This window comes from Temnothorax curvispinosus, unplaced genomic scaffold (assembly GCF_003070985.1).
Source record: "Temnothorax curvispinosus isolate PA1 unplaced genomic scaffold, ASM307098v1 QBEX01010285.1, whole genome shotgun sequence".
Lineage (NCBI taxonomy): Eukaryota > Metazoa > Arthropoda > Insecta > Hymenoptera > Formicidae > Temnothorax > Temnothorax curvispinosus.
In genome coordinates, this window is record NW_020220065.1 from 352813 (window position 1) to 378003 (window position 25191).

The following is a 25191-nucleotide window of genomic DNA, read 5'->3' on the forward strand; positions in this document are numbered from 1 at the left end:
CCTTCGGCTTCAAAGGAGCCCATTGTGCCGTAAATGGGGTTCCCCCGTGTTCCTTCTTTTCTACTCTCTCGCTCGTATGTACCTTAGATCCGTTCCATTCTTCGGCGTTTGCCTTTCCGAGAGTCCGTGAAGAGACGAGGTAGGAAGGAACAAGGCGGATGTAAGATAGGGAGACGTTTACCCGTTCTTTCCTCCGTTTACGTAAATTTTCGAGCAATTTCGGTGCCGAATGAAAGACGGTACCGAAGTCCCCCGGGTTCGTATAATGTCACAGCGCGCGCGGAGCACTCTCTTTCCTTCCACGACAAGGCGCTTGAGAAAAAGGGCAGAAACGTTTAATAGGTCTTTTTGAATGGAGAACTGGTTTCGGAGTAGCTGTTCTGTCTCCGTCTTTGAAACGACATGTAAACACATGGAACAATCATGTAATATCACAAGTAATAAGTTTGTAATTAATCAAATTTCTGTGCGCGTGCTTCCGTGCAATCTCTATATGCAGTTTATTATTTTAAAGTAATTATATTAGTTACATACATGCGATTATATTTTTTATATTGTCAAAATTTGAACAAAATTAAAATCAGGATTGCTGCAGTAATTTCGATCTGGAATTTGAATCAAAATCTTGTGTATTCTTGCCGTGAGGAAAATATCGTCAAAGATAACTATGTATCAAATAGTATTTAATAAAGCATCTATATAAGGAGACTTTGTGAAAGAGATCAAATTGTTAAATTGTATGAAATGGAATAATCTCGAATTAGCAGTCATTGTTAAATGAATTTCTTATGATATTTTTACATTTCGCTAACTATTCTTTCAAAATAATATTTATAATACAAGTCTATTGATATAATTATCTTCAAACAATCGTGTAGACGCGATGACGATGACTGTTTTATTCACACGATTGATAACTTAAGGAGCAACCGGAAGACGAAATCGCTCATCGATTTCAAATGTCGTTTCCGCTTTCGCTCGAGAACATCGATGGAAATAGTATTATCGCAGCTGTTTAAATCTTTGATCGCAGCGTCCTCACTAAAAGTTTAATTCGATCGATACTAACCCTCGATTCGAAATTGAATCGTAATTTAACTTGTGCTGAAACTTTAAGTAGCATATTCAGATCCCGAGGACTATTTTCGTACGGCGTCCAATTACGGGCGTGGGGCGGGTTCGCAGCCCGAAATTTGTTTCGCTCGCCTTCGTTCGCCAGATAACGGGCCACTTTGTCGTATCGCGCACCACGAGATATTCTTGAACGACATTCTCTCCCCGAAAAGATCAGACTTAACCACGTTGTCTTTTTGCTGTTTCGATGACCGCCAAAAGCGATCTCGGAAAAGGGAGATGCGAGCGATCGAGCGTCCCGTCCGTCGCCGGGGACGACCTCCCTGTATCTTGTATCAGTCCCCTCCGAGATCATCGTTCACGGTATAGGATGACGCGATTCAATGGTAGGATAGATTGCAAAAATTCGCGTGCTTCAAGGCGATCGTATCATGTTCTGTGTCATAGTTGAAACATTCAGCCATCGATCTCCTGCCGGAATTTCCTTTTTCCCGATAATTTCGAGACGTAATTAATGTCAGTTTTACTTATACAAATTAACATTAATCTGATAAATTAATATTTTATAAATATTTCGATTTTATTTTGATTTTCTATAAAAATAATATAAATTAATTATTCTCAAGTCGATTATTTATGCAAAACGTAACAAAATTGAAACACATTTCTAAAATTGTAAAAGATTTTTTTTCGATGTAATATCAAAGCGAAGGATTGATTCGATGCGTTAGAGGGTTAGACAGTGAGAGGGGGACGCAGACTTTTTTCTTAATTTTTTTCTTCCGCTGAGCATTGTCGCTCGGTTCGACTCGACTCCCGACGGATCAAATTCTAACCAGTCCAGCATTATAGCCGCTGTCCTTCGGAGTCCTTCGTCTCCTCCTACCCGCCCTTAGATCCCTACATTAAAGAGAGAGAGTTTAGTCATCCCGAGGAAGGCATTGTGTTACTGCGTCGCGGTGGTAACGTCGAGGCAAATAACGCAGGAAAAAAGTTCCGGTTGCCGCGCGATAGAAGAAGCGCGGTCGGATCGGAGGTTGTCGCGCGCATTTTATCGGCGCGACCGATGAGAGGCCCCCTCAGTTTTGAAGAGAGGTAAACGAGCGTGACGAATGTTAGCCGATCGATGCGAAATACATCGTCGTCCTGTAGTGACTTCGCATAATACACATAACGATCTTATTGATCGCCCCTTAATGATATCGTCATTGAGTCACCTTTCGCTGAGCGAAAACGGCTCGATAATCTTGCAATCTTGTCCAATGTGCGAAACGTTCGATTAGACCGGTGGATTTATTCGCAATGTCGATTATCGCGAGCACCAAAGTCAGTCTATTTGTTCATTTACCTTTCTCGCTTCGAGCGATCAAGAACGAACCGCTCGTCGCCGAGTTTCTCGGTCGGTCGGTCGGTCGGGGGAAACCCGATTGCGAGTCTTCTCGCATGCGTTTAACGGATGATAAACACGTGCATTGTCCTACGTTCGTGTTCCTGATACACGCCACCATTGGATGGTGCCGCCTACGGCAAAGATGGCCGTCTTCTCTATTATATATAAATGCTTAATAAGAGTATTATAAGTGAGCTCACTCTCTCTCTCGCTCTCTAGGTTGATAGAGGCGGGCAAGGTAATGCGTGCAAGGTAGCCCCGGGAACGAAAGACGATGGAAGAGAGGGTGTACGTTTGCGAGGGCCGTACGCGGCTTCGTAATATCTCGACTCGCCGACAATTTACATATAACAAGATAACGAATTTTATTTGCTTTTGCTTATATAATACGTTTATTCTAAACGGAATCAAGGAGGCGAATCAGGCAGGAGGATAGGGTCGAGGGACGGGGGGAATAGGGCGAGGGTTGGAGAATGAGTCGAAAGGGGGACGGAGGAGGACCGGCTATCCTATAGGCCTGTCAGGCTTCATTTGCATACATAACATTCTGGTCGACTGGACACCGGTCAGATCTCCTCTCTATCTCCCTTTCTCTTGCACTCTTTCTACGTTCGTTGCATCGGTTTCTCTTCAGCCTAGCCAGACCGCTTCTACGGTCTCGAGATGCGCGCACCCTCCTTCTCCTCCATCTTCGTGTATCGATACGCCGCGTTCGAGCCCGCTGTTGATCGCGTCTCTTTTATTTTTTATTTCTCTCTGTTTCTTTTTCCCCCGCGCCTCATCCTACAATAAGATTCTGCATCAGTTGGATCTATTCGACGGAGTATGTCTATTAATCATTTCCGGTGGCGCGGTTAATCAGCCGCGCCTCCCGTTGTAAAGTATCTTTTAGAAAACGGTATCTCGGTTCTCCAATGGAGAAGAACCCATCTAATTGGTTCCCGAGTCTTCCTCATGACTAACGAATGTTCTTTCCCTTGCGTTCCAGGTACACGAGCTGTGCGACAACTTCTGCCACCGGTACATCAGCTGCCTGAAGGGCAAGATGCCGATCGACCTCGTGATCGACGACCGAGAGAGCTCGAAGCCACCCGAGCTGGGTAACGGTCTGGACGGCAGCGGACCCAGAAGCACCGCCGACAGCACCAGCCATACGGACGGGGCCAGCACGCCGGACGTCGTGAGTACCTCACCATCGTCAACGTCTTACTATCCGCACGACGCGCTCACCCCCCACCATCACCATCACCATCACCACCATCACCATCACCAGAGCCAGAATAATAACAATAATAATAGTAATCACGCCGGTATCGGCAGTACCGCCACTACCACCCCCCTGCAACTGAGCAACCAAAACCAAAGCCAAAACCACCACCCTGCGCCGCAGTCGAACACCACCACTACTACTGCTATTACCCCAAGTAGCGCCGCCACAACTCCCAACTCCCTAAAGCGTTCGCACCAACAGATGATGATGGCAGCCGCGATGGCCACCTCGCCGCACGCAGCCGCATCCGCGCCCCCAGCGCACGCGCACGCCGCCCTCGCCGCCTACAGCATTAGCTCGGCCGTTTATCCGTGCTCGTAATAGACTACGCGACTTCCGTGCCGATTTCGCGAGATCTCTTTTTCTACTTCTTCTTCTCCTCTCTTATTCCTCTCGTGACATTATTCTTCCCGTTGCTTATCTCCATGATTCTATATCTCTTCTTCTTTTTGCCATCGTGTCTCGCTATTTCGTTCTCTTCGTATGGTTCGTCTAGCGTCGAATGTCCAATCGGACAGACGCGACTAGGATGATGCGTAGGACATAGCTTAGCGCCGTCCCTTCGGGATTGATCGCGCTCGCGATCGATTCGGCCCGTCCTTCAAGGGATGACCGATCTCTCTCTCTGGTAAAACCGAAAGTGACCTGTATGCCGTGATAATTGAATCGCGACTCACAGTGAGTTAGGTCAGATGTGCTCTTGGACTCGCCTTCTCGGCGAGATCATACACGCGTGGGAGTCGAAACACACGAGTCCGTGCCATGCCGGGCCTGTACTCTATAGGGAGAGACGGTACCTAGCACCTGATCAATGTCGAGACGCGAGTATGCGTGGGTAGCCGCTTCTGGAGCTTCGTTAACGTCCTCGTACGACCTTTCTAGAGGCAAGGGAGCGTTCGAGGTAGGGTACGCTAGATCGCAGACCCTAAAGCAAGCAATAAAGGATTTTTTTACTGTTGGACCGGCGCTACTTGTTGAAATTTTTTAAATATATTTAATTTTTATTAGTATTTTGAATTGCTCTGCGAACGGAGGATTTTTATTATTTTGTTGTCTTTAAATTGCAATTAGTTGTTCGAAACTGTAGAATTTATTTATTCATCGTATTTTTTTTTATTAAAATATTACTTAAAGTTAAAGTTCCTTGATAAGTTTTGTTAATGTTACGCGTAAAATTGGGAAGTAAGAAGAGAGGAAATTGGATAGAGAGCCTTAGTGAAGTCGGATGTTGGATCCATCATCTTCTTGGATCCATCGGGTGCATCCGCTCTGTTTTTTTCGCGTTACTTCCACGTGCTTCTTGCGACGATTAAGGACGCGGTTTGTTAATTTACGCAGGTCTTCGTTCAACCGTTCTCATAAATCCGACGCGGATTCGATTACATAAAGCTTCGTTTCGTGGCGTGGTAGAAGAATGTTTCTAAATCCGTTTCGTGCCAGGGAGGCAACGGTCGTCCGTTGACATCGGTTCTCACTCGAAGCGATCCGCTTTCAAAACATATTCAGAGATATTCTCGCCCCGAAATCGCCTTGGAAACCAGTCGTAATGGGCTATTATCGGTGCGAGAACGCGCCGAATGAGCTTGCGGTCGTTCGCAGCCTTATGCAACCAATTCCGCGTTTTGCTCTTCGTGCGGCCGGGGACACGGTCGGGCTCTATCTATCCGCTAGGCCGGCAGTTATCGGAAATAACGAGATACGCGGTACGCGCGCGCGTAAACTTCGCGAGCGAAGCGTTCGCTTCGTCTTGCTCTCTTCTCTTTTTTTCTCTTATTCTCTCACAGCCTTCTCTTTCCTGTCTCTCCTTGAAGGTCTCTCGCGACACGGCATGGCACGATGGACGGGATAGACGTGCGAGATATTTGTATAAAAGAACGGGCATTGGAGGAAGAGGAGGAGGAGGGCGCGTTCGCGGTCTCACGCGAGGAAACGTCGTCGACGAAGTAGGTCGCTGAGCAGCTAGAGATAGGGTGGATAGAGAGGCGCGAGAAAATCGAGGTAGAGCGGTTTCACTTCGGTTCGTAAGCGTTTTCAGTTCGAATAAGGCAATCGAGCAAGAGAGGGGGGGAGGGAGGGGGCAAGAACAATACGCGCGAGTATATTACTTCGCCGTCACGCGTCAATGAGACCGCATCAGATGTATAGCAACGGGAGAGAAGACAGCCGATTAACTGAATCGCGTATATAGGAAGGGCGGAACAAGGCGCGGATAATTCGTACGTCAGCGTCCCGGTTTTTTTCCTCTTTCTCATTTTCTTATTTTTTCTTCTTTTTTTTTTTAAACGCCGTTACTGACCGCGATTTATATGCGGAGTAGGGACGTAGGGACGAGAGAGCACGCGCTCGTCAGTAGCTAACGGCCCTCGATGCAGCGCGCGTTGGATGATGATCGATACTATCGTGCGCGGTAGGCGTGTTTACGACAGACATTATATCGTCTACGCGGCGTCTACTTTCTTTAGGTAGCCTCTCTCGTGGGCGTACACACGCGTATTTTTGCTCTGACATCGCGGCGTCCATCTTTCTCGATCGAAGTTATAGTAACGAAGAACGAGTTAAGCTTGGAAAAACCGATGATAGTCGATTAGGAATTCGCTGATATTAATCGTGATTTGGATATACGTAATAGGATTAAGACTCATATGCGTCACAGAAAGAATAAGATGAATTTTGTGTCTATTTTTAAACTGAACGATCGGAATAACTTTAGGGATCGTGTGCAAGACGGAGAGAGCGAATGAGAAACGCGAGAAGACAGCGAGAACGAGTCGTAGCGTGCGTGGTTCGTGTTTAGCGAAGATAGATAGACTATAACGTTTAATTTATTGCGAATTTTTTATTTTGAGGTTACCGAGAATCGACGAAATAATGCGAGTTTAAGATAATGAGACAGAGACTATGAACGAGTTCGTTGAGCGAATATGATGTATTAGACGAACTGCAAAATCTCTTTAAAGCGAACTTGCGCCGCCAGGTGTGCGATCGGGATCGAGTTGAGCGAGAGTAATATAAGGGAAGGTACATGAGGCATAACGAAATCGAGGAATGCGACGAATTCGGGTGAACGAAGAGGCAATTGAAAATCGTGCGCAATCAAGTCAGTCCGGCTATTATCACTAGGTCTCGGTACTCGTAACTAGGGAGTTGTGTGAGGTACAAGTCCTGATCGGCAGGGCGCGCGAGGTCCACCCCCATCCCCCGTACTTAACCCTTGTATTTTGTGTATGAAATGCAAGAAAGGCGAATAATAATTGAGACTCTCGAAAGAGCGTGGAGTTGAGTTTCTCCTGCTGGTGCCCCGCTGTCGAGAAATGTCTTTTTAAGAAATTTTCTTCTCTTTGATCTTAATGTTCATCAATATTGCGTGTACACGTATACGTAATATATGTGTATACGACTGACCCGTTGTGCGTCTGCTGTCGGAGACATACCGGGTGCAACGTATACAGATCCTATACACATGCACGCGTGCGCGATGTGTCATTTTCGCCGAATGAAGACATTGCGTGCACTCGTGTCTACGTCGTTATAGCGAAACGTACGCGAGAAGTACATGCATTTGCACATATGTCGTGAGACAACATATGCACGAATACATGTCTTTAAACTTCAACTTGGGAACAAATTCAAAATTATTTTTTACTCTTACACGACAGGTACGTAAAAAAACCATATGCGAGGCACCAGACTGAAGGAATGACTTTAAAGTTTTGAGTATCGGCTAAACGCGACGGCGATCTTCTCATTAAGATCGCTGTCGCAGGCAAATGCAAGGGTGTACGGAAATGGGAAGGATGGGCTTCGGCACCGGTCGATTGGAACCCTAGTTACGAGTGCCGAGCCTAGGGCCGAGAGGATTGTGAGCCTCTTGGCTTTCATTAGGTATTGTTCAGAAAGAAAGAAACACACAAATGAGAAGGATACAGGGGAAAAAGGAAACAAGAAAGAACGACAAGAGTTACATGAGAGATACAACGATGCATTTTTTTCCTGTTTTTATATCACGACAAACGCGTAGGGAAGTAATTTTACAAGGATCAATTATTTCTGCGCGGCAACTTTTACATCTGATACGGAGATTGAATGATATTGATTATTAAATCTATAAGTCGATGACCAAATCGATAATTTTTTATTGTCGTATATATAAATCAAGAACTTTTATGATTTATGATCGATATTTGTTGGAAAAATCGTTTAAAATGCAACGTATGCATTTTTACCTTTTTCTTTTAAATGCCGCGCTTAAATGATCGATTCGTGACGGATAATTTTGTTGCGCATGCAGGATCTTCGGAATGTTGACGGAATGGAACAGAAAATTCGTTATAGTAGCGCGAGTTACGTATGAAGAAGATAAATTTCGCGCTGAGAGATTAAAGATAAAAAAATGCAGAAAATAACGTGAATACTTAGTGCCATAGGTTGCAGTGTGCGCGTGTTCGCACCGAGACTGTGTACTTAATTAAATACTTAATCAAAAAAGATCAGTTTAGTGTGTAACTCGAACATGAAATACTCGATATTTTTAGTGCTCAAGCATAGACATCGTTACCACATAATCAAAACAAGAAATACGTTCTTCTTCCTTTTTATTAATCTGTTCAGATTATTTTCATTTTTTTTTTTAATTGGTGAGTAGTATGGTCGCGGAAATAATGTGATGTTTTATCGCGTTTCAAATTTTATAATATTCTTTATGTCATGCGTTTTGTTTCTGCGCATATTTTTCGCGATTTTGTGAGAAAAACTTGTCCGATGAAGAATACTCGTCGATATGGTCGGTTGGTGCGCATCTTGCACGACATCCGACGATTATTTTCATCGCGGTGCGAGATTGCGAGCTACGAAGAGCGAGAAGAAGGGAGCAGATTAATTTTATCAGGATTGCATAACGCAAACGCGGTTGCCCCCCTTTTTTTCGATCTCGCAAAAAGCCGCGGATGTATACATTTGTTAAATGACGACGTCGCCGCGTGATATGGTTACGTTTTTGTTTCGTATTGTTTCTGTAATTGTTACAATGTTCACGGGGATGCGTGCACGGTACACAGATGGAGACGGCGCGGGAGACATAAAATGCAAAACGATAGGGAACGCGGAATATATTAAAGCTCTCAATTTATACGCGATACGTTTAAACGCCATACTACATAGAACGTGAACAAGGAAGCCGACAACCGCTGTGTTTAACGTAGCACATGCATTTAACGCGCGGAAGAGATCACTTCCAAAAGACATTGTGCATGTATGTGTGTTTACGATTTACACTTGTTAGACTTAAGAGAATAAAAAAAAAAACAGTCGGAACTCACCCGAACATTGTATACGATTAGAATTACATATAGTGATAATATATATTATATATATATTACTGATAATATGATACTTGTTTAAACTATTGTCTCAATCAACGTATTTTCATTATAAATAAATGTTAGCCTTGTTGAGTTAAAACAAAAAAGATTCGGTGCGTCTTTTTTTATTTGGAGAGCGTTTTTCGCTCTCGATTCTCTCGGTCGAACCAAAAAGCTCCTTGATCCTCTCGCACACCCTCGCGCCTCGTCGCAGATTAATTACGTATGCATTGTGATGACACCTCTGTCAGATAAAACCTGAGTCTCTGTGTAATATAGATGAGCGTTATTTAAAACAGAGGACTATTAAAAGGACGGCGATTATCTCAATGGATTTTGGAACAAATTCAATTAGCTAGATTTAACATGCGACATATTATATTTAGCACTGACCTGGAAACGAATCTTTTCTCTTGTCAAAAAATTTGATCGGATATTGGTGACGGTGTGATATTTAAATCACGGCAAATCTTTGGTATCTCCATTTATTTTTCCGCAAGTAATAAGATTTCCGTTTGCGGAGAACAAAACTCTTAATACGAGTCAGTGAATTTTCGACTTGAATAGTAGGTTTGAAGGTCGCATTCGCGATAGGTAGGTTCAAACTCGCGATATGTGAAGATGCATATTATCGTACTTATCCATGCGGCATATTTGGACTCTAATCGCGCAATTCCCGGAGGTGTTGCCGAACGTCGGTGAGGGAACGAAAAGAGAGAGTCGGCCGCGGTCCCATAAATCTCGGTTAACCCTCAGCTAATAAATATTTAACCCTTTAAATTTGCAACAACCCTCGCAGCGTGTAACCATTTGCATAAGGCTTCTATTTCATTTACACATCGCATAATTGAATATTTAAATTCAATTGCCGACCGTTACGCGCTCGCAGTTCCGAGCCGCAAAACTGCAGTAAAACTTGTAACGGGGCCACTTTCCCTCCCCGAGAGAGGCCACCCCCGTGGCCGCGCCGGGCACATCTCTTACGGCGTGCTCGTCGCCTCCTCCGAGTCTCCGTTGGCTGCGATCAACCCTTGGAAAGTGCTTCAAGAATATTTCGTCGGCCGCCACCCCTGGGGGAACCACGTTGACGACACATTCTCCGTGAAACGGTGTCGTCGGTATACGATCGCGGGATTGTGTCACTTAAATTTCGCCGTTAACCCACTACCGCCGGTTTGTTCCGTCGCAGCACACATTCGTGCGGGCGTACCAGAAGTTATCATCGTCCGCATAAGCATTATGGAATATATTTATCCGCCTCGTCTTTTCTCGAGGGCGGCCGTTATTAGCGGTTGCGTCAATGGCATTCCTATTCTTAGCGCTTTTTCGTCTAATGGGAGCTAAGCCACGTCGAAACGTTATTGAAAGCTGATAACTCGAGCGAGCGATAACGAGCACTGCATTTGCAAATAGTCAGACATGAGACGAGCGATTACAATAAATAGAATGAACGTGTCTCGCGTGAAGATAATTGAGAGGAGACACACACCGCGGTATTAGTGTATCACTGTCGCAAGAGCGACAGAACGCCTTAGGCCAGTTAGGCCCGAAATAAAGTCGCTCGTTCGCTCGCGCGAAATCGCTCCAGGATCGACGCCCGACGTCGCTTCTTGGTGTCGCGACGCTACGCGGTATCGTCACGTTCCGATGGCCAAATTAAAACCCGCCGGGCGCGAGGGCTCTCTCTCCCTCACGCGCGTCCCCTATTCTTCCTCCTATATTTTTTTTTCTTCTCTCGCGTCGGTAAATATTTTTAGAAGCGATTCGTCGGGTGACGAGCGTATACGCGCCACGTGTCCGGGGCTCCACCGCCGCGCCTGTGCTCGTGGTGAATGTCCTCCGCTTCCTCCTGCTCCACACCTCTTCCTCCTTCTCCGCCGCGTCCTCCTCCTCGGTGATGTCCCTCTCACGGTGACGATCTCTTCTACATGCTCAAGACGGCATCTGGCGTCGAAGCACGTATGGCCGTTAGCACTTTCACGAAAGGGATTACCATTGTCACGTTATTCATGCTAACGATGATCGGTCGAGATCGGCCGCGACGATAATCGCCATGTCACTAAAATCGAGGAGGCGGTCATTGTGAGCGACATACTGACAGCATAATAAATTATCCTCTCTCTTCCCTCCACCGGCACCTTCCGGGCCCACGACTTCTATACTCTTTCGCCCCGGAACGGATGTGTATATGCACGTCGTAATGCGATATATAGCGCCCCGGCGCGTACGGTGGTTTGCCGATGATCTCGATGACAGCTCGCGAATCGCGTGACGTCGCACTCGTGATTTCAGGAACTTTAAGCACGTTTTAAGGACCTTTAAATGGGCGGTATTTCGCGGGAAAGAATGATGAAAAACATTATTAAGATAAAATTATTTTAAAAATAATAACTTGAAAATTGTGTCTTAGAACAGCACCTGTTCCTAATTTTTATTAAAAAATATATTAAATAATTATTAAAGCACAGGGAAAGTGTGAAGAGTCCGAAATATTCTATATCATAAATTGAGGTCAATTCTTCCTATATTTATATTTAATTAAATATCTTCATGGCGCAATTGGGGACATTCCCAGAGAATCGATGCGATTAATTAGACGATACGATGTCGTTGGCAGCGGGAAGATCCGTCGAGTAACCGCATTGCATAAATTCGTTCGGAGCCGAAGCGACATTGCGTGCAAGGGCGAAGACGACGATTTCGTATTCACATCGATCGCGTCTAATTAGCTCAACGCTATTACTATAAAGCTTACGTTCAGCCGGCGACGTTGCCGTTTCTCGTTTCTATCTTGCGGTATCCGCGAACATTCAATCCTCAAATTCCGGGACACTTTCGCAAACGTTACGAGAAAAAAATCGCGAAACCTTCGTGACGCATTCGTAAAATCGCCTTGCAAATGGCGTTTCTCTGGCGATATACGCGAATATGTACTTATGAACATGCGTTATATATGTACGAACATATCCGCATACCGACAAAAGCGATTCCCACACCCACGACCCGCGACAAAGAGATGGTTACGTTTCTCAAGGTACGCGCGCGATGCGTACGCGTTCGCGCGAACACTCATGCACGCACGCACGCATGACGCACTCTTCTCGACACATCGCTCACGAGTAATGTGATAAGTGTAACGACTAGGCCGACCAATTGCAGCACGCCGTATTCCTCTCCTTAGAACCGCCCATTTGTGTGCGCGCAAATGCCACCACCGTCTTTGTCGTCGTCGTCGTCGTCGTCGTCATCGTTGTTCTCATCGCCTTCGCTCGAGTCTCGCGCGACGTGCAACGTCTCGACGGTGCACGCTCGTATGTAAAATATGTGTGTGCACACGCGTACATACATAAACGCAGCAGGCGGGGGAGGATAGGTCGACGCGGTGACACGTCAGTGTGCGCTCGCTGTTAGGTATACTCGTTATAATCTCGTCGCTCGCGGAAAATTACTGGATATGGTTTGCGTGGTATCTACGTTTTTCAGTATATTTTGAATATACCTATATGTACTATATAAAGAGAGGGGGAATCTGATAACGAATTAAAATTAAAGATTAATTTGACAGAAATGGGGTGGCTTATATCTGAATAATTAGATAATAATCCATTTGCTAAATGCATTAATTTAAAAAATATGAATATTATATATTGTAATATTAAAATAATATGAATATTTAAACAAAAGGATATGGAAAAGTACGAAAAAGACTACGAAGCAATACAGAGCACTGCCAATTTTGTTCTTAAATGGATAGCTTGATGTATGTTGTTTTGCTTGAAGAATTTCTAAATTGGTATTGAAAAATGTTTTAAACACGATCGAGGATTAATATATTCATCTATATCGATTTTCCTTTCTAAGAATTTAAACCGTCGCACGAATATGTCGATATAATTGCTTCGCGAAGTACAGCTACGTCAGCTGTAAATGTATATTTTCATAATATAATATCGTTGCGGCTCCGAGGGGCGGACTTGTCTTTTCTCTAGGGTGAGCGGGCGTCAAGAGGGTAGGACGGTTTCTGGTGCGAGGAAACAGGAGCGGGCGGACACGGGTAGAGACGGGGGAGAGAGAAAGTGCGTGGAGGGTGTTTTGCTGGTAATTGGTGCCAATTTAATCCTGCCCTTCGCCCGATGTAGCCCGTATTAACGCTAAGGGAGGAACGCTGCCGAGCAAAGGGAGGGTGCGCCCTTCCCACACAGGCCAGGCCCCCTCCCACCCCCAATTCCCTTCTTCGTCATCTACGAAAACACGCGCGTCCACACACCCACGCGGCCACGCCGCGATTCCTAAGCGCGCGCGGCACGTGTGTTTCTGTGTGAAAACCCAGGGGAGACGCCGAGTGGACGCGCACAAATACACGCGTGCGTTTATGCGAGAGAGAGAGAGAGAAAGAGAGAAAGAGAAGGTCCACCAGGAAAATATAATTAACGGTAATCGCTCGCGTATATGGCTCGGATTAACTCCGGTGGGAAGAGGAGGACGGGCGCGAGGGGACGAAGGGCCCCACGTCAAATTCTTCGGGGTTATCAGATCGAATGAGTTTTCCTACGGGATTACGGGATGTGCTACGGGTGCTCGCGATTCAACCGAGATGGACAATGCGTGGCTGCTGACCGTCCGGAAAATTGAGGACCGGAAAAGTAAGAGGGGTGGGGGGAGAGAAGGAGAAAAGAGAGATTCGGCATTAATAATGCATCGCGCGAGGACGCTTCGCGCACAACATATCATTACCGTGTATTTGGCATTCAAATTCCGGGAAGCAAAAATGCTCTTTAATTCTATTCCGAGGGCGCATTTAATATTCATATCGGACGACGGCGTAATATACTTGCAAATTTATCGCGCGCGCGTTTGCGATTACAGGGTGACGATGCTAATTCCGCTGAGTCCGCAGGCCGAATTAATGCCGTCGGGGGCAGTTTTTCCGCGCACGATGATCTTCGGACTGATTCGCGCTTCGTATATCGAGGTTGCCTTCGTTTCGATCGTTTTACCGCGACCGCTCGATCGTCAAGGTCGCCGCGTATTCAAGAGTTACCGACATCTCGAGATCGGCAGCCCGAAGGGGGACCGACCGCCTCTATTGTTCCGCGTGGAGAATGCGATCGGTTCGTGCCTCTCGAAGCTTGACGAACCGCCAAGTAAAGTTCTCTGCGACTTTCAAAGCGATCGGTGGGACAAGGCTTCTGCGGGAATCTAAATAGGAAGGAAGAGGAGGCGAGTAACGCGCGAGATCGGCGCATAAGCGGGTCACGATGGCGTCGAGGAACGAGGGGGAGGAGGAATAGGAGGAGAAGAAGAAGAAGAAGGAGGAGCGCGAGATATACTCTAGGAAAGTGAGAAAGATGGCCGAGAGTGGATGAAGTGAGAGAGCGAGGAGGTGCGGGAGAACCGACGAGGTAACCGTGGAGGAGATGCCAGAAGATCTTGTATGCAAATTTCCTTGGTGCATCTTCATGGGATCGGTGGAGGATTAACGGGCCGGCTCGCATGAAAGGCACGGAGAAGGAAGGCATGGAGAATCCTTTCTCCTTCTCGAGAGTCTATCCTCCGTTTGCGCCGAAGGACGTCTCTCTTTCTCTCTTTCTCGCTTAACCAATTCCAAGTTCCTCGGTCTTTCCTTTTATTCTTTCATCCTCTTCCTCATCCTTCTCTCTCTCTCATTTTTCGATCCTTCCCGAGCAGCTTTGGTCCAGCCAAATAAGAGAGCCGATCGCGTTTATTCGCGAGGGAGTGAGCGTCTTTGGGCCCCGAGAAAAAGAGAAGAAATCGACATCTCGGCGCTGCACTCTTGTCCTCTTCTCTTCCCTTCGTCTCTTCCGCTGTTCTCAACAGTGGAAGACTCGAAGCTACGGACGGACGCATTCCGCGGAATGCGTCAGTGCCGCACCACGCCGTCGTTGTCTTCACCGATGTCACGTCGGCGGGAATGAAAACGATCTCGTTCTTCGTGTCCGGTCCGCATGCAAATTCGGTCCTTCTCGAGCTCTCCGAGTCTCGGCGAGACGGCCGAAACGTATCTTCTGACGCGCCGATGCGCGATTGGCTCGTAGATACGAATGCGAAGAACGAGGCGCGGGAAAAGAAAGGTAGAGAGCGAGGCGCGAAGAAAACTATTTGCCGAAGAGATTTTTGCCGCGTGCGACGCAACGATAGATATACGATCTCGCGAAAGAAGAGCCGATTCTACGTGAGTCGCGTACAAAGATGAATCTCTCGCGTGCGCTCGCTCGCCACCGTGATCGCACGAACATTATCGTTATTGCTGAGAGGTCGGATTGTCATTGCCTTCGTTGCCTTTCGCGAACGCAGTCGATCTCGCTTTTTATCACGATAAGTTCCTCCAACATTCGGATTGTTTGTCCTCTCTTTGGGATTTTTATGAAATATGTAACACGAACGCTGTGAAGAAATTCTTATATTTCTCCAAATTCGTCGCGTCTTCGCGCTATTGCGTGTCGAATATTACGCGTGTAAATTGGGATGAAATTTATTTTTTGGAGACGTTATTAAAAAAGCATGTTCTAAAATATTATTGTACTAATAATTGTTAACAAACTTCGCATTTTTCCCGAGTCTTATTTCAATTTTTCATCGCGGTCGTCCGTAAATTTATGCGCGTTTATTACCGGCGTGGCGTGTGTCGCGGGACAACGTTGTGTGGGTGCGGGCGCGAAATTACCGCGGTAAATACGCGTCGTTGGGTCTGACGATGGCGATGGCGAGGGGGGGTATATCCTTGACTGAAGGTAATCGAGCTCGCGCGTATAAATCCTATTAGAGGATTAGAGGGACGGCTGCGGGAGCGCGTGTGCGCGAACATATACGCGTGCTTGCGTATCCCCATGCAAATATACAGCAGACCCCCAAGTACCCTTTCGTGGGTGCCGGCGTCGTAAAGAGGAAAGGGCGAGCGCAACGGCGCGCGCGGGGTAGAACGGGATATCGAATCCTCGCCATCGTCAGGAGAGTTTCGTGGTCGTACGCGCGCGCGTAAGGAACGCCTCGACGGCGACGACGCGGCACAACCGGATGCATTCTGGTAAATCGAGCGCGGAGAACGGCCTTCCGATTTCGACCTCTTTCGACTTCCTCCGCGAGAAGCGGCGGAGAACCGGCACTCGATTTGCGAGCAATAAAAACGACGATAGCCGCGCCGCGCCGCGAACTTCGCCCGCGAGCGAAGTGTCTGTCCGCGATCGTTTTCGTTTCTATTAGGCTCGTAATAGTTTCAGCGAGACATAAACTCGGCGCTGCGCATATATAGCCGCGGGTCTGAATCCGAAATTGTCCCGAGAGTTTGCATTTATCGGCTTCTCTCGCGGTTGAAGCGATATTTTTACACGTCGTAATAACATGTTATTCTTTGAGTTCGCTTTCAGAGTAAATGTGTATATCGTCTTTTTTTAAATCCCGTTTTTCTTTATTCGATTGACAAAATCTCTTTTTTTTATTCCGAATAAAATCCTTGTCATGTAACATTTCTAAATTTTGTCCAGACGTTGCCATTCGCGTTAAGACTATTTAAGTGTACGCCGAGATTGTTTATGGATCTCACTTGCGCTAAATTTAACGTAACATATATGAATCAAGAATTTATTGCTTCCAAAAGGATTTCCATTTCATGCTCCTAAGCTTCTTTGATGTTGAACGATATTTTATCTCAATGCGTTCCTCGAAATTGTCCGAAGTTTACTAACAGTACGCGCCAACGAACGGCGTTGATATCGATTCGACTGGCGTCCCCGTGGCTCGCTGATCGACAGGATTCTTAGCGATCCAATTATCCGACGCGATTCGCGCGTTTCGAGAGCTCGCGATGTTAAATACTGACTCTTGGCCTCTGCGTAGCGCTGTCTTGTAACCGCGTCAGCGTCTTTGACTGTCTTTTCACACGCGGAGTGGAGTTCAGAGCGACGCGTGTCAGTGACCGGGATCTTTAACAGCACCGTTGCTCCATTTGGACCATGCTAGATCAGAATCTCTCAACCTATGTGTCACAAGGTGTGCGAATAGTGCAAGCAACTGTACAATCTATTATAATAATGTGCAGAAGTAATATCTCTTATAACAAGAAAATGGCTCAGGTTTGTGGGAAATTACATCTTTCTTATTTGAAGGTAGAGAAATAAAACTGGGAAATCATCTTAAACAGTAAATGATATAAGAGAATCATTTTTTTTCTATTTTAATATTTATGAGAAAGCAAATAATTTCCAATATGCTGTATATCTTCTCGACATTAATCGCCGCCGGCAAATTTACCTACGTATGGATAATCGATCGCCAGACACTCGATAGACTCGGCGAGGTGACTGCGCACGGTGTTACCGGACGACAATGCCGTACGTATATCAGAAAAAGTAGAGGACAAGAGTAAAAGAGAGAAAGGGAGAGAGAGCATCGTGGCGCTATGCACGAGCGATGATAATCAACGTTCGTCCGTCCGTCCATGAGCGCGTATTGAAAGACGCGCCGCTGAGAGGATCAGTCATTCGGTGCGGTGTGAACCACAGCCGCATCGCGGCCCGATCTTTTTCTTTCTTGTCGACTTTGTGTGTGGGCGAGCGCGCGGTTGCCTGCCCCGAAACGACACAGCGTATCCTTTCTCTTCTTTCCTTCAGTGACAACGATGCCTTTCTCCTCTTCTTCGCTCTTCCCCTCGTTTCTTCGTCTCACATTCTCTCTCTCTCTTTCTCTCACGTGCCCTCTTCTCTCCCTTGAACGTAAAACTTCACATCCTCTTCTTCGCTTCCGCCGAATTTTACGATCCACCGCGCTATATTTATGCTCTATCTAAATAGCAGCGTATTCACATAACTAGGAACGTGTACAACGTCCACGCGTTATGGTCTATAAATTATCAGTTTATATTTAACAATGTAACTAGTTTTTCGATATCGCATCCAGTCGTTCTCAGTGGTGCCGTTAGACTTTCGTATCCTGCTCGCGTCGCCGACCCTTCGTAAGACGAACACGTCGCCTCGCATCCATGCTCCCACGAAGCATTTATGTCCTGTCGAACGGTACTGAGACCTGAGACGTGCGCTCGATATACCGGGCGAAGACGCATTTGTCATTCACGAATAGGCGCGAGATCTCGCCTGGGTGGTCATTCCCTGCGAGACGCGATAGAGATTGAAAGAGAGAGAGAGAGACGGAGAGCGAGAGACGAACGGGTGTTGAAGCCTTTGCTTATCTGCAACAACAATGGGCGTTCCATCTCCGACACGGGCGACGATTTTCCTCTTTCGATAGCTCACTCCTCTCGCGTGACACATCCGCGGTCGTGTGGAGATTATGAAGTTTGGAGTGCGGCGATCCGTATCGGGGCCGAGAATTCCGCGAGATTACGAGTAAGATACGATCAGGGGAAAGTGAATAAATAAAATATAAATTGTAAATGTTTTTGGACTGTATTTGAATATTGCAAAAATAAGCATGTTATATTTATTCAAAATTATGCACTTTTAGTAAGACTTAAAATTTTATAAATATGTGTACGTTCTCTCGATATCAGATAGTAGTTATAAAAGTAAAAGCGAAAAAAGCGAAAAATAACCAGTTTTGCTAGAAAAAAGAATTTTTGTCCCGACCGGGTGCATCTTATGTATGTGTAAGTCTTTGTGGTAGTATGGTAAAGCGGTACCAGGTGAGGCTGAAATGTTGGCAGGTGTGTCAACTATCGAACGCGGGACAGCGGCGCAGGCAGTCTTTCGGCTGGTTTCTGTAAGCGAGACGAGGCGTTTTGCCATAAGTGAGCGTTCGCGTGACACCCGGACTTAGGATAAACTTAGTAGCCATTTAAGAGACCGCTTGGCGGTCTCTCTCCGCGAGTTTTGCACGCACGTGCACACACGCGGAACTTTGCACGGGGAAAGATGGATATTCACGACGTAGAACGGATAGAACGAGCGTCTTTCATTCCGCGCTTTCACGGTTGATCTCCGCGCGAGAATATTCTGCGGAAGCCTCGACTGCGAACCGTCCTGGATTGAAGAAGAAGAAGCTGCGCTTACGCAGTTACGCTCCCGCAGAAGTACATTTTCCAGCATATTGAAAAATGATCTCGGACTCCCATCTCGAATTGGAGGAGTAGTACAAGAGCCACTGTATGGCACAATTACGTTTACACAGGAGAAATTATCATATTTGACAGTACGACGACCTTTCGTTTTGCCTCAAGATATGACCAGTCTGAAACGATAAATAAACTCATCTCGGGGGGAGATTTAAGGTTTTCTGAATAAGCGGTGACGCGCCTAACGTCTGCGCGCGGTGATTATTTACATCTTCCGGGACGGAGAGTACCGACCTCACCCACGTGCTTTCAGGTGCGACCGAAACGTCGTCGGAGAATGCCCGCTTATTCCCACGCAATTGCGCACAATACGATTCGAGCTACGATCTAGCCCTGAACCCGGTCACTTCATTCTTTTCCTTTCCCTTTCTTTTCTCCGTACTTTTTCTCGCCCTCGCGTCTCCACGCTCATCGCTCTTGCCCTTAAGAGTAGTCGAGAATAGACGCGACAACGCCTTTGGCAGTAGGGTTGTTGTGATATCGACGCCTCGTTTGGCCCAGTCGCATTACCGTGACAAACGGCACTCGTAGATCTACGAGGCCGTTTCTGCCGAGCCACCGTCTAGATAGGTAGGCCGCTTATTAACCGGGATTTTGATGGAAGACCTTCCCACCGCGCGTCCACGGTCGGAAGATAACTCAAACTGAGGAAGTCTCTTCCATCTTTCGTTTCGTATCACCTTTATCGCGCTTAAATCTTGTTTTTCGTAAATGATGCGAGAGCTAACGCGGAATACCCAATTGATTAATCGACGCCGGCGATACAGATTTGTCGCGCATAACTCAGTGGCGTGTGTCCGCGCCACAACCGCGCAAATTAATTCCGCGCTTAACACATGTCCCATTTTCAGAAAAGCTATTCGTCTCATTTAGCGTCCGTTTCGCCGGTTCGCGCGCGCGATCCAAAAGGTTGGTGCCGCGCGATTAGTTTCAACGCTTGTGCAACAAAAGTGCGGTCGTGTTCTTGGATCCGTATTCGTATCCGCGTGATTTGGCGCCAACTGAAGCTTCCTTGATTTTCGGTTTATGATCTCATTCATCGCGAGCGAGTTTGGAAAATCGGGAAAAATCTGAATCCGGGAGACGATAAAAGTTTTCCTGGAATTTTTCACTATCGATAAAAGTAGAATGAATACTTAATTAATCTGACCATGACTTATTGATACTTTATCGTAAGAAATGTATATTGATATGATAAATCATGTCTCGGTGCAGCCATTTTCTCGATTCTATATCCCGTGTCGCAGGAACAATAAGTCGTTGGCGTTTGATCTCGTGTGGCGCAAAGCGAGATTCGCGCTTTTGATTCCGGCTCATTAATCGCGCGCCGTTCGTTCCTGTGCTTGGAGATCGTCGACGTCGCCGCGACAGCAAGGTGGACTCGAAGAAACGGACGGCGGACGAGCGAATCGGGCGGATCATCGAGTGGAACCGTTCGGCACGATGTCTATATGGAAGTGTGACATCTTGACGGTTATTCCTGGCCGCTTCTCTCGGCGTCTGTCTTTTATTAAACGACGCGGCAGGGTACCCCGTTCACCCTCGCGCCTAGGCGCACCTTGGATGGTAGAGGCGTACAGGGGGACGAGAGGGTGTTACGACGACGCAACAGCACGACGACGACGATGACGACGTCGACGACAACGACGACGACGACGGCGACGACGACGAGGGGCGGAGGGACGCTCTTTCGCGCTCGTCAGAAATAGTGGCACTTCCCTGTCTCCGCGCCAGCTACCGCCGATATCTATTCCGGCGCGCTGCAAAACATCTCGCCGGCCCTGTCGGACCAGCCAACCGGTAGTTACTATGTGATGGACGCGCGAACGCGTCGTTCGAAAATATTGCCGGACCTGGATTCCGTTGAGTGTACGATGATCGGTTGATCGCATCCGTGTCCGGCAATTTGGTGGCAAAGTAGTTTCAGGATGGGTTCCAAATAAAATGGATTAGAGAAAACTAAGTATATCTGTATTAGATCAGTCGGTATTTAAAAACACGCATTTTATTTTGGATATAGATTTTTTTTTAATTTTGATTTTGACAGTGTAATCAATTGATAATGCATAGCGACAAGTTGTTTTTTAATTTTTAAATTAAATTATCCTGTTTTTAATTCCACATCTGGTCTTGATATTTATAATCGACGAAAATATCGAATCGGGAATGACACGTAGGCACGCTCACTCTCGGCTTGATGCACCCTTCGATCTTACATGCGGGCGCAGCTGTGTTCAGAAGTTTAGAATGAAAGAAGGATTAAAGCGAGAGTGGAATTTCCCGTGAATAGAATTGTACACGGTGTGTAGTCCGTTCTAATTTTATTTCACGATGAATATTCTATTTACGTATATAGCTTCTTAGAGTCACGATATATGTTTGCTAGAACTTTTTTTATGTACGCAAACTGCAGTGTCGGGATTACCTTTCGCGATACGTCGATAGCAGCGACGGAAACACAAAGGGATACACGCTTCGTCTCATTTGTGTTGGAAGTCCCGTTTGCTCGATACATCCAATAGTACATGCCATTACAATAGTGTTATCGATAATAATCTAGTAATCGCATGACTCTGCATCGCAACGTTATGTTTTGCTTTAGATGTCGATAGATAGGTATTCCAACACTCTTCACGAGGGTTTCTCTTCTTACGAGAGATCTAAGCCTATCGTACAGAACTCGAACGGAACATCGATTACACGGCGAGAGAGCATGGGTTCTGGTTTGCTCTGGCTCGATGGTTTACACCGAGTCGAACCTTCGAAGACGGAGGAGACTCCGTTACAAGGCTCTCTACCGAGGTCGAGGTCGCTCCCCGGTAAGCCCCCGGTCGAGGTAGCGCAAGCAGCGCGTGTAAAGAGAAACCCTCACCGGGGGGAAACAATGTAGGTAACACGGCGAAGGTTAGGGGGGCCGTAAATCAAGGGAACGAGCATCGACGCCCGTAAAGTCATCGGGCACGATCATTTCTATCGACGATGTGGCAGGAGAAGGCGATTAAAGCCGAGTGAATACAACCCGCAGGAAGATCACTGACCTGACTAAAGCCTCTTCACGCGCGATCGCCGAACTTTACTCCCTAGTGGTTTATTAACGTGGAATCTGAATTCCAATTCTTTGATATGTTTCCGCGACATTCGCGCGCACGAAGAAATGTTTAGCAACTTCGATACGAAACGGATTTAATTTTAACGCCGCAAAGGGCCGAAAGCGTTAGTAGGCTCGTCGCAGCACGGTAGTAAGTATGTTAATGACTCGTAGGCGACGGGCTAAGATCTAGACATCTCCGTTGCTTTTAAGCTCGCCGTATTTCCACCGCGAGCCTCTCTTCGGCGCTTTGGCGTCGGCTGCCAGCAAATAGTTTAGCATCAATCCCGCGACGTCTTATTATAACGTTATTAAAATAACCGGCTCTCGGCTCTCGCGAAAATCTCTTCTCGCGTCCGTCGACACTCGCACAACTAATTCTAATTTAAAGACTGCCGTTTATCAGTAGTTTCGATTGCGAAAAAATTACGAGGATAAAAAAACCTTGTTATCTGTTTAAAGTTATTATAGCAATCTCTGTTATCTGTTTTCAGCGTACATAATTTACATAATTATATACAATTTTATAATAATAATATTTTCGGTTGCACGTTTCCTTCTTTTTATTATGCTTTTAAATTTCATTAATATTTTGGGAATTTCAAAATGAAATATAACATGTCTTCCTTAAAAAATTTAATGAACGAGGAGCTTTGGATTCTACGTAGATACAAAGGATCATTGATAAGCCATGATATTGAAGACATTGTAGCGGCAAGATCTCGCGGCTTCCATGGAATTCTGTTGTCATTATGAGGAATAAATATGCTCCGATGCGAGGGCACCCCGCTGTTACTCCTCCCCAGAAATCCCTCTTTTTCATTCCTGGCTCACCCTCGTTGGCCGGGGTTTTTTTTCCGTTGAAAAATATTGCAAATTTCCTGGCCCTTTGCGAGACCCTCCAGAAAGCTCGATCAGCTGTGAAAAGATATCTCCTCTTTCACTCGTAATGCAAACGTATATTTGCGACTTTATCGATACGTCACATATCGTCGCCTCGTATCTTGTTTACCGGCAACAATTATGTCTGCGAATGACGAGTGACACTTTTATCTCCCATCCTATCTCAGATACGGGCTTCATCGTGCTTTTTATCGGAATATAAAAACATAATCCTCGTCACTTATTTATTTTAATTAAAATTAGAGTTGTCACGCCGATTATACAATCGCTTTTGCCTTTTTACCATGTACCGTGTACAAAATCTACATTTTATAGAACTTTAATTAAATTTCATTTAATCGGTTAAACAACAATTCACGCGTGCGCGCACGCGCGTGAATATACAACGTGGTAACGATAATGAATGAAGTTACCGACAAACTACAAGTGACGACTTTCAGTCTTCGCTAAATCCCAGTCTGTATTATATGACTTGTTCTTCCTTCGAAACTTTGCTGGGGCCTTGTATCGGGACGAAAGCGCCGTTTCACGAAAGCCCGCTGCTCGGCTCCACGACCCTTCCCCTCAGCCTCGCAAATCGTTTATCCTGCTTGTACAGTGCCTTCTACACGGTGGATATTGTATTACAGAGTTGAATATTTAATGAGGCCGGCGACACTTGGCACGAGGGGTAAAAAGTTCGTGGTCCCTCCGCGCTCCCCCGAGATATATCCTACCAGCCCCCCCTAATTCTTTTCGCCTCGATTTTCGCGATAGGCGAGGGACGAATTTTTTACGAGAATACACCGCGATAGGCGATACGATATTCCTCCTGTCTTCCCGTCGCATGTCACCAGCTTCGGGTTAGAAGTTAAGCACGTTCCAGGACGCCTGGCAAGTCACGAAATTCCATGAATTATTGAGCGGCCTCTTAAATAATCGGCTCTTCGAATATTACACTTGTTTCGCGTTATCATCTTCCCCCCCACGAATTTAAGTCGAAACTCGACGGAGATCTAACAAAAATATCACGATAAACTTTTATTGAAATAAAAACATTTGTTCGTCATCTTAATTTGTTGTATCATTAATATTTTTTTTCGAAGAATATTTGCAAGGGAAAAAATATATTGGCATTCGTGTATTCGCTACAAGAAGACGTTTGCCATTATATAATTTTCTGCAGCGAGATAATGAAATTTTGTAAATAATCTCCGCACATTTCTCTCGCGTCTTTCTCATCCCCATGTACTTTGAAGAAGTCTACGGTGTCACCTGGTACGAGGAACGGTGGCAGCATCAGCAGCCCCTTACCCCGGTCTCTGCCTAGTTTCATCTCTCTGCCCCGCCACCCCTACGTGCAACGCCATAAATCAGCTCGACAAATTTAATTATCCTGCTGTCTGCGATAAAGCCGGGCGTGCATCCTCCTTGTTGTCTAACTTCACCTATCTCGCAAGCCCTTTAAGCTTTCCGCTTCTTCCTTCGACCAGAATTGGCGTTGTGGTATAGAATCCATGAACCATGTAAAGGATATTCCTGTTTACATTTCGGGAATATATAATTTGCATGATAAATCTTTTATCGCATGTTTCAGTGGAACGAATGTAAAGTACGATGTGTCATCTTGATATCGATGATGACTATGGTGATCAAAAGGGGATCCATGAAAGCGGATAAATTATTTTTATATAAATTTCTAATAGAGTTTGAGAGTTCTATTTATTATATTTTTTGTAAGCCAACTTGATATGTTCTATTGTTTGTTACATATGATGAATAGCCGACTATTCGTTCTGTTTAGCATGATAGCACGATAAGATCGTTACGGTAAAGAAAGGCGAAATCGTTTAAGATTATTCCCCAAGTAGTTGCATATAACAAGCGAGATTATAATGGTTCGTTGTCGCTTCAATTAATCGAAATTCACGCTTATCCCTCCGCGGTTGTGGCGGGGCGAAGGAGGACGGCGAAGGGGAACGTTACCAAACCTGCCTTTCGTTCGAGAGCTTAGCGAGATCACTATTAACTGCGCCAGGATAAACC

The 25191-nt window shown here is 46.0% G+C and overlaps 1 protein-coding gene across 6 annotated transcripts in view; it reads left to right on the forward strand.

The window, feature by feature from the left end:
- Positions 1-25191, forward strand: part of LOC112459981 (homeobox protein homothorax) — a 376700-nt gene that overhangs the window by 46146 nt on the left and 305363 nt on the right. For all 6 annotated transcript variants that reach the window (XM_025024373.1, XM_025024374.1, XM_025024377.1 and 3 more), the window contains one exon: positions 3453-3644. In XM_025024373.1, the coding sequence (XP_024880141.1) occupies positions 3453-3644 (192 nt within the window). The remainder of the gene's footprint in view (positions 1-3452; positions 3645-25191) is intronic.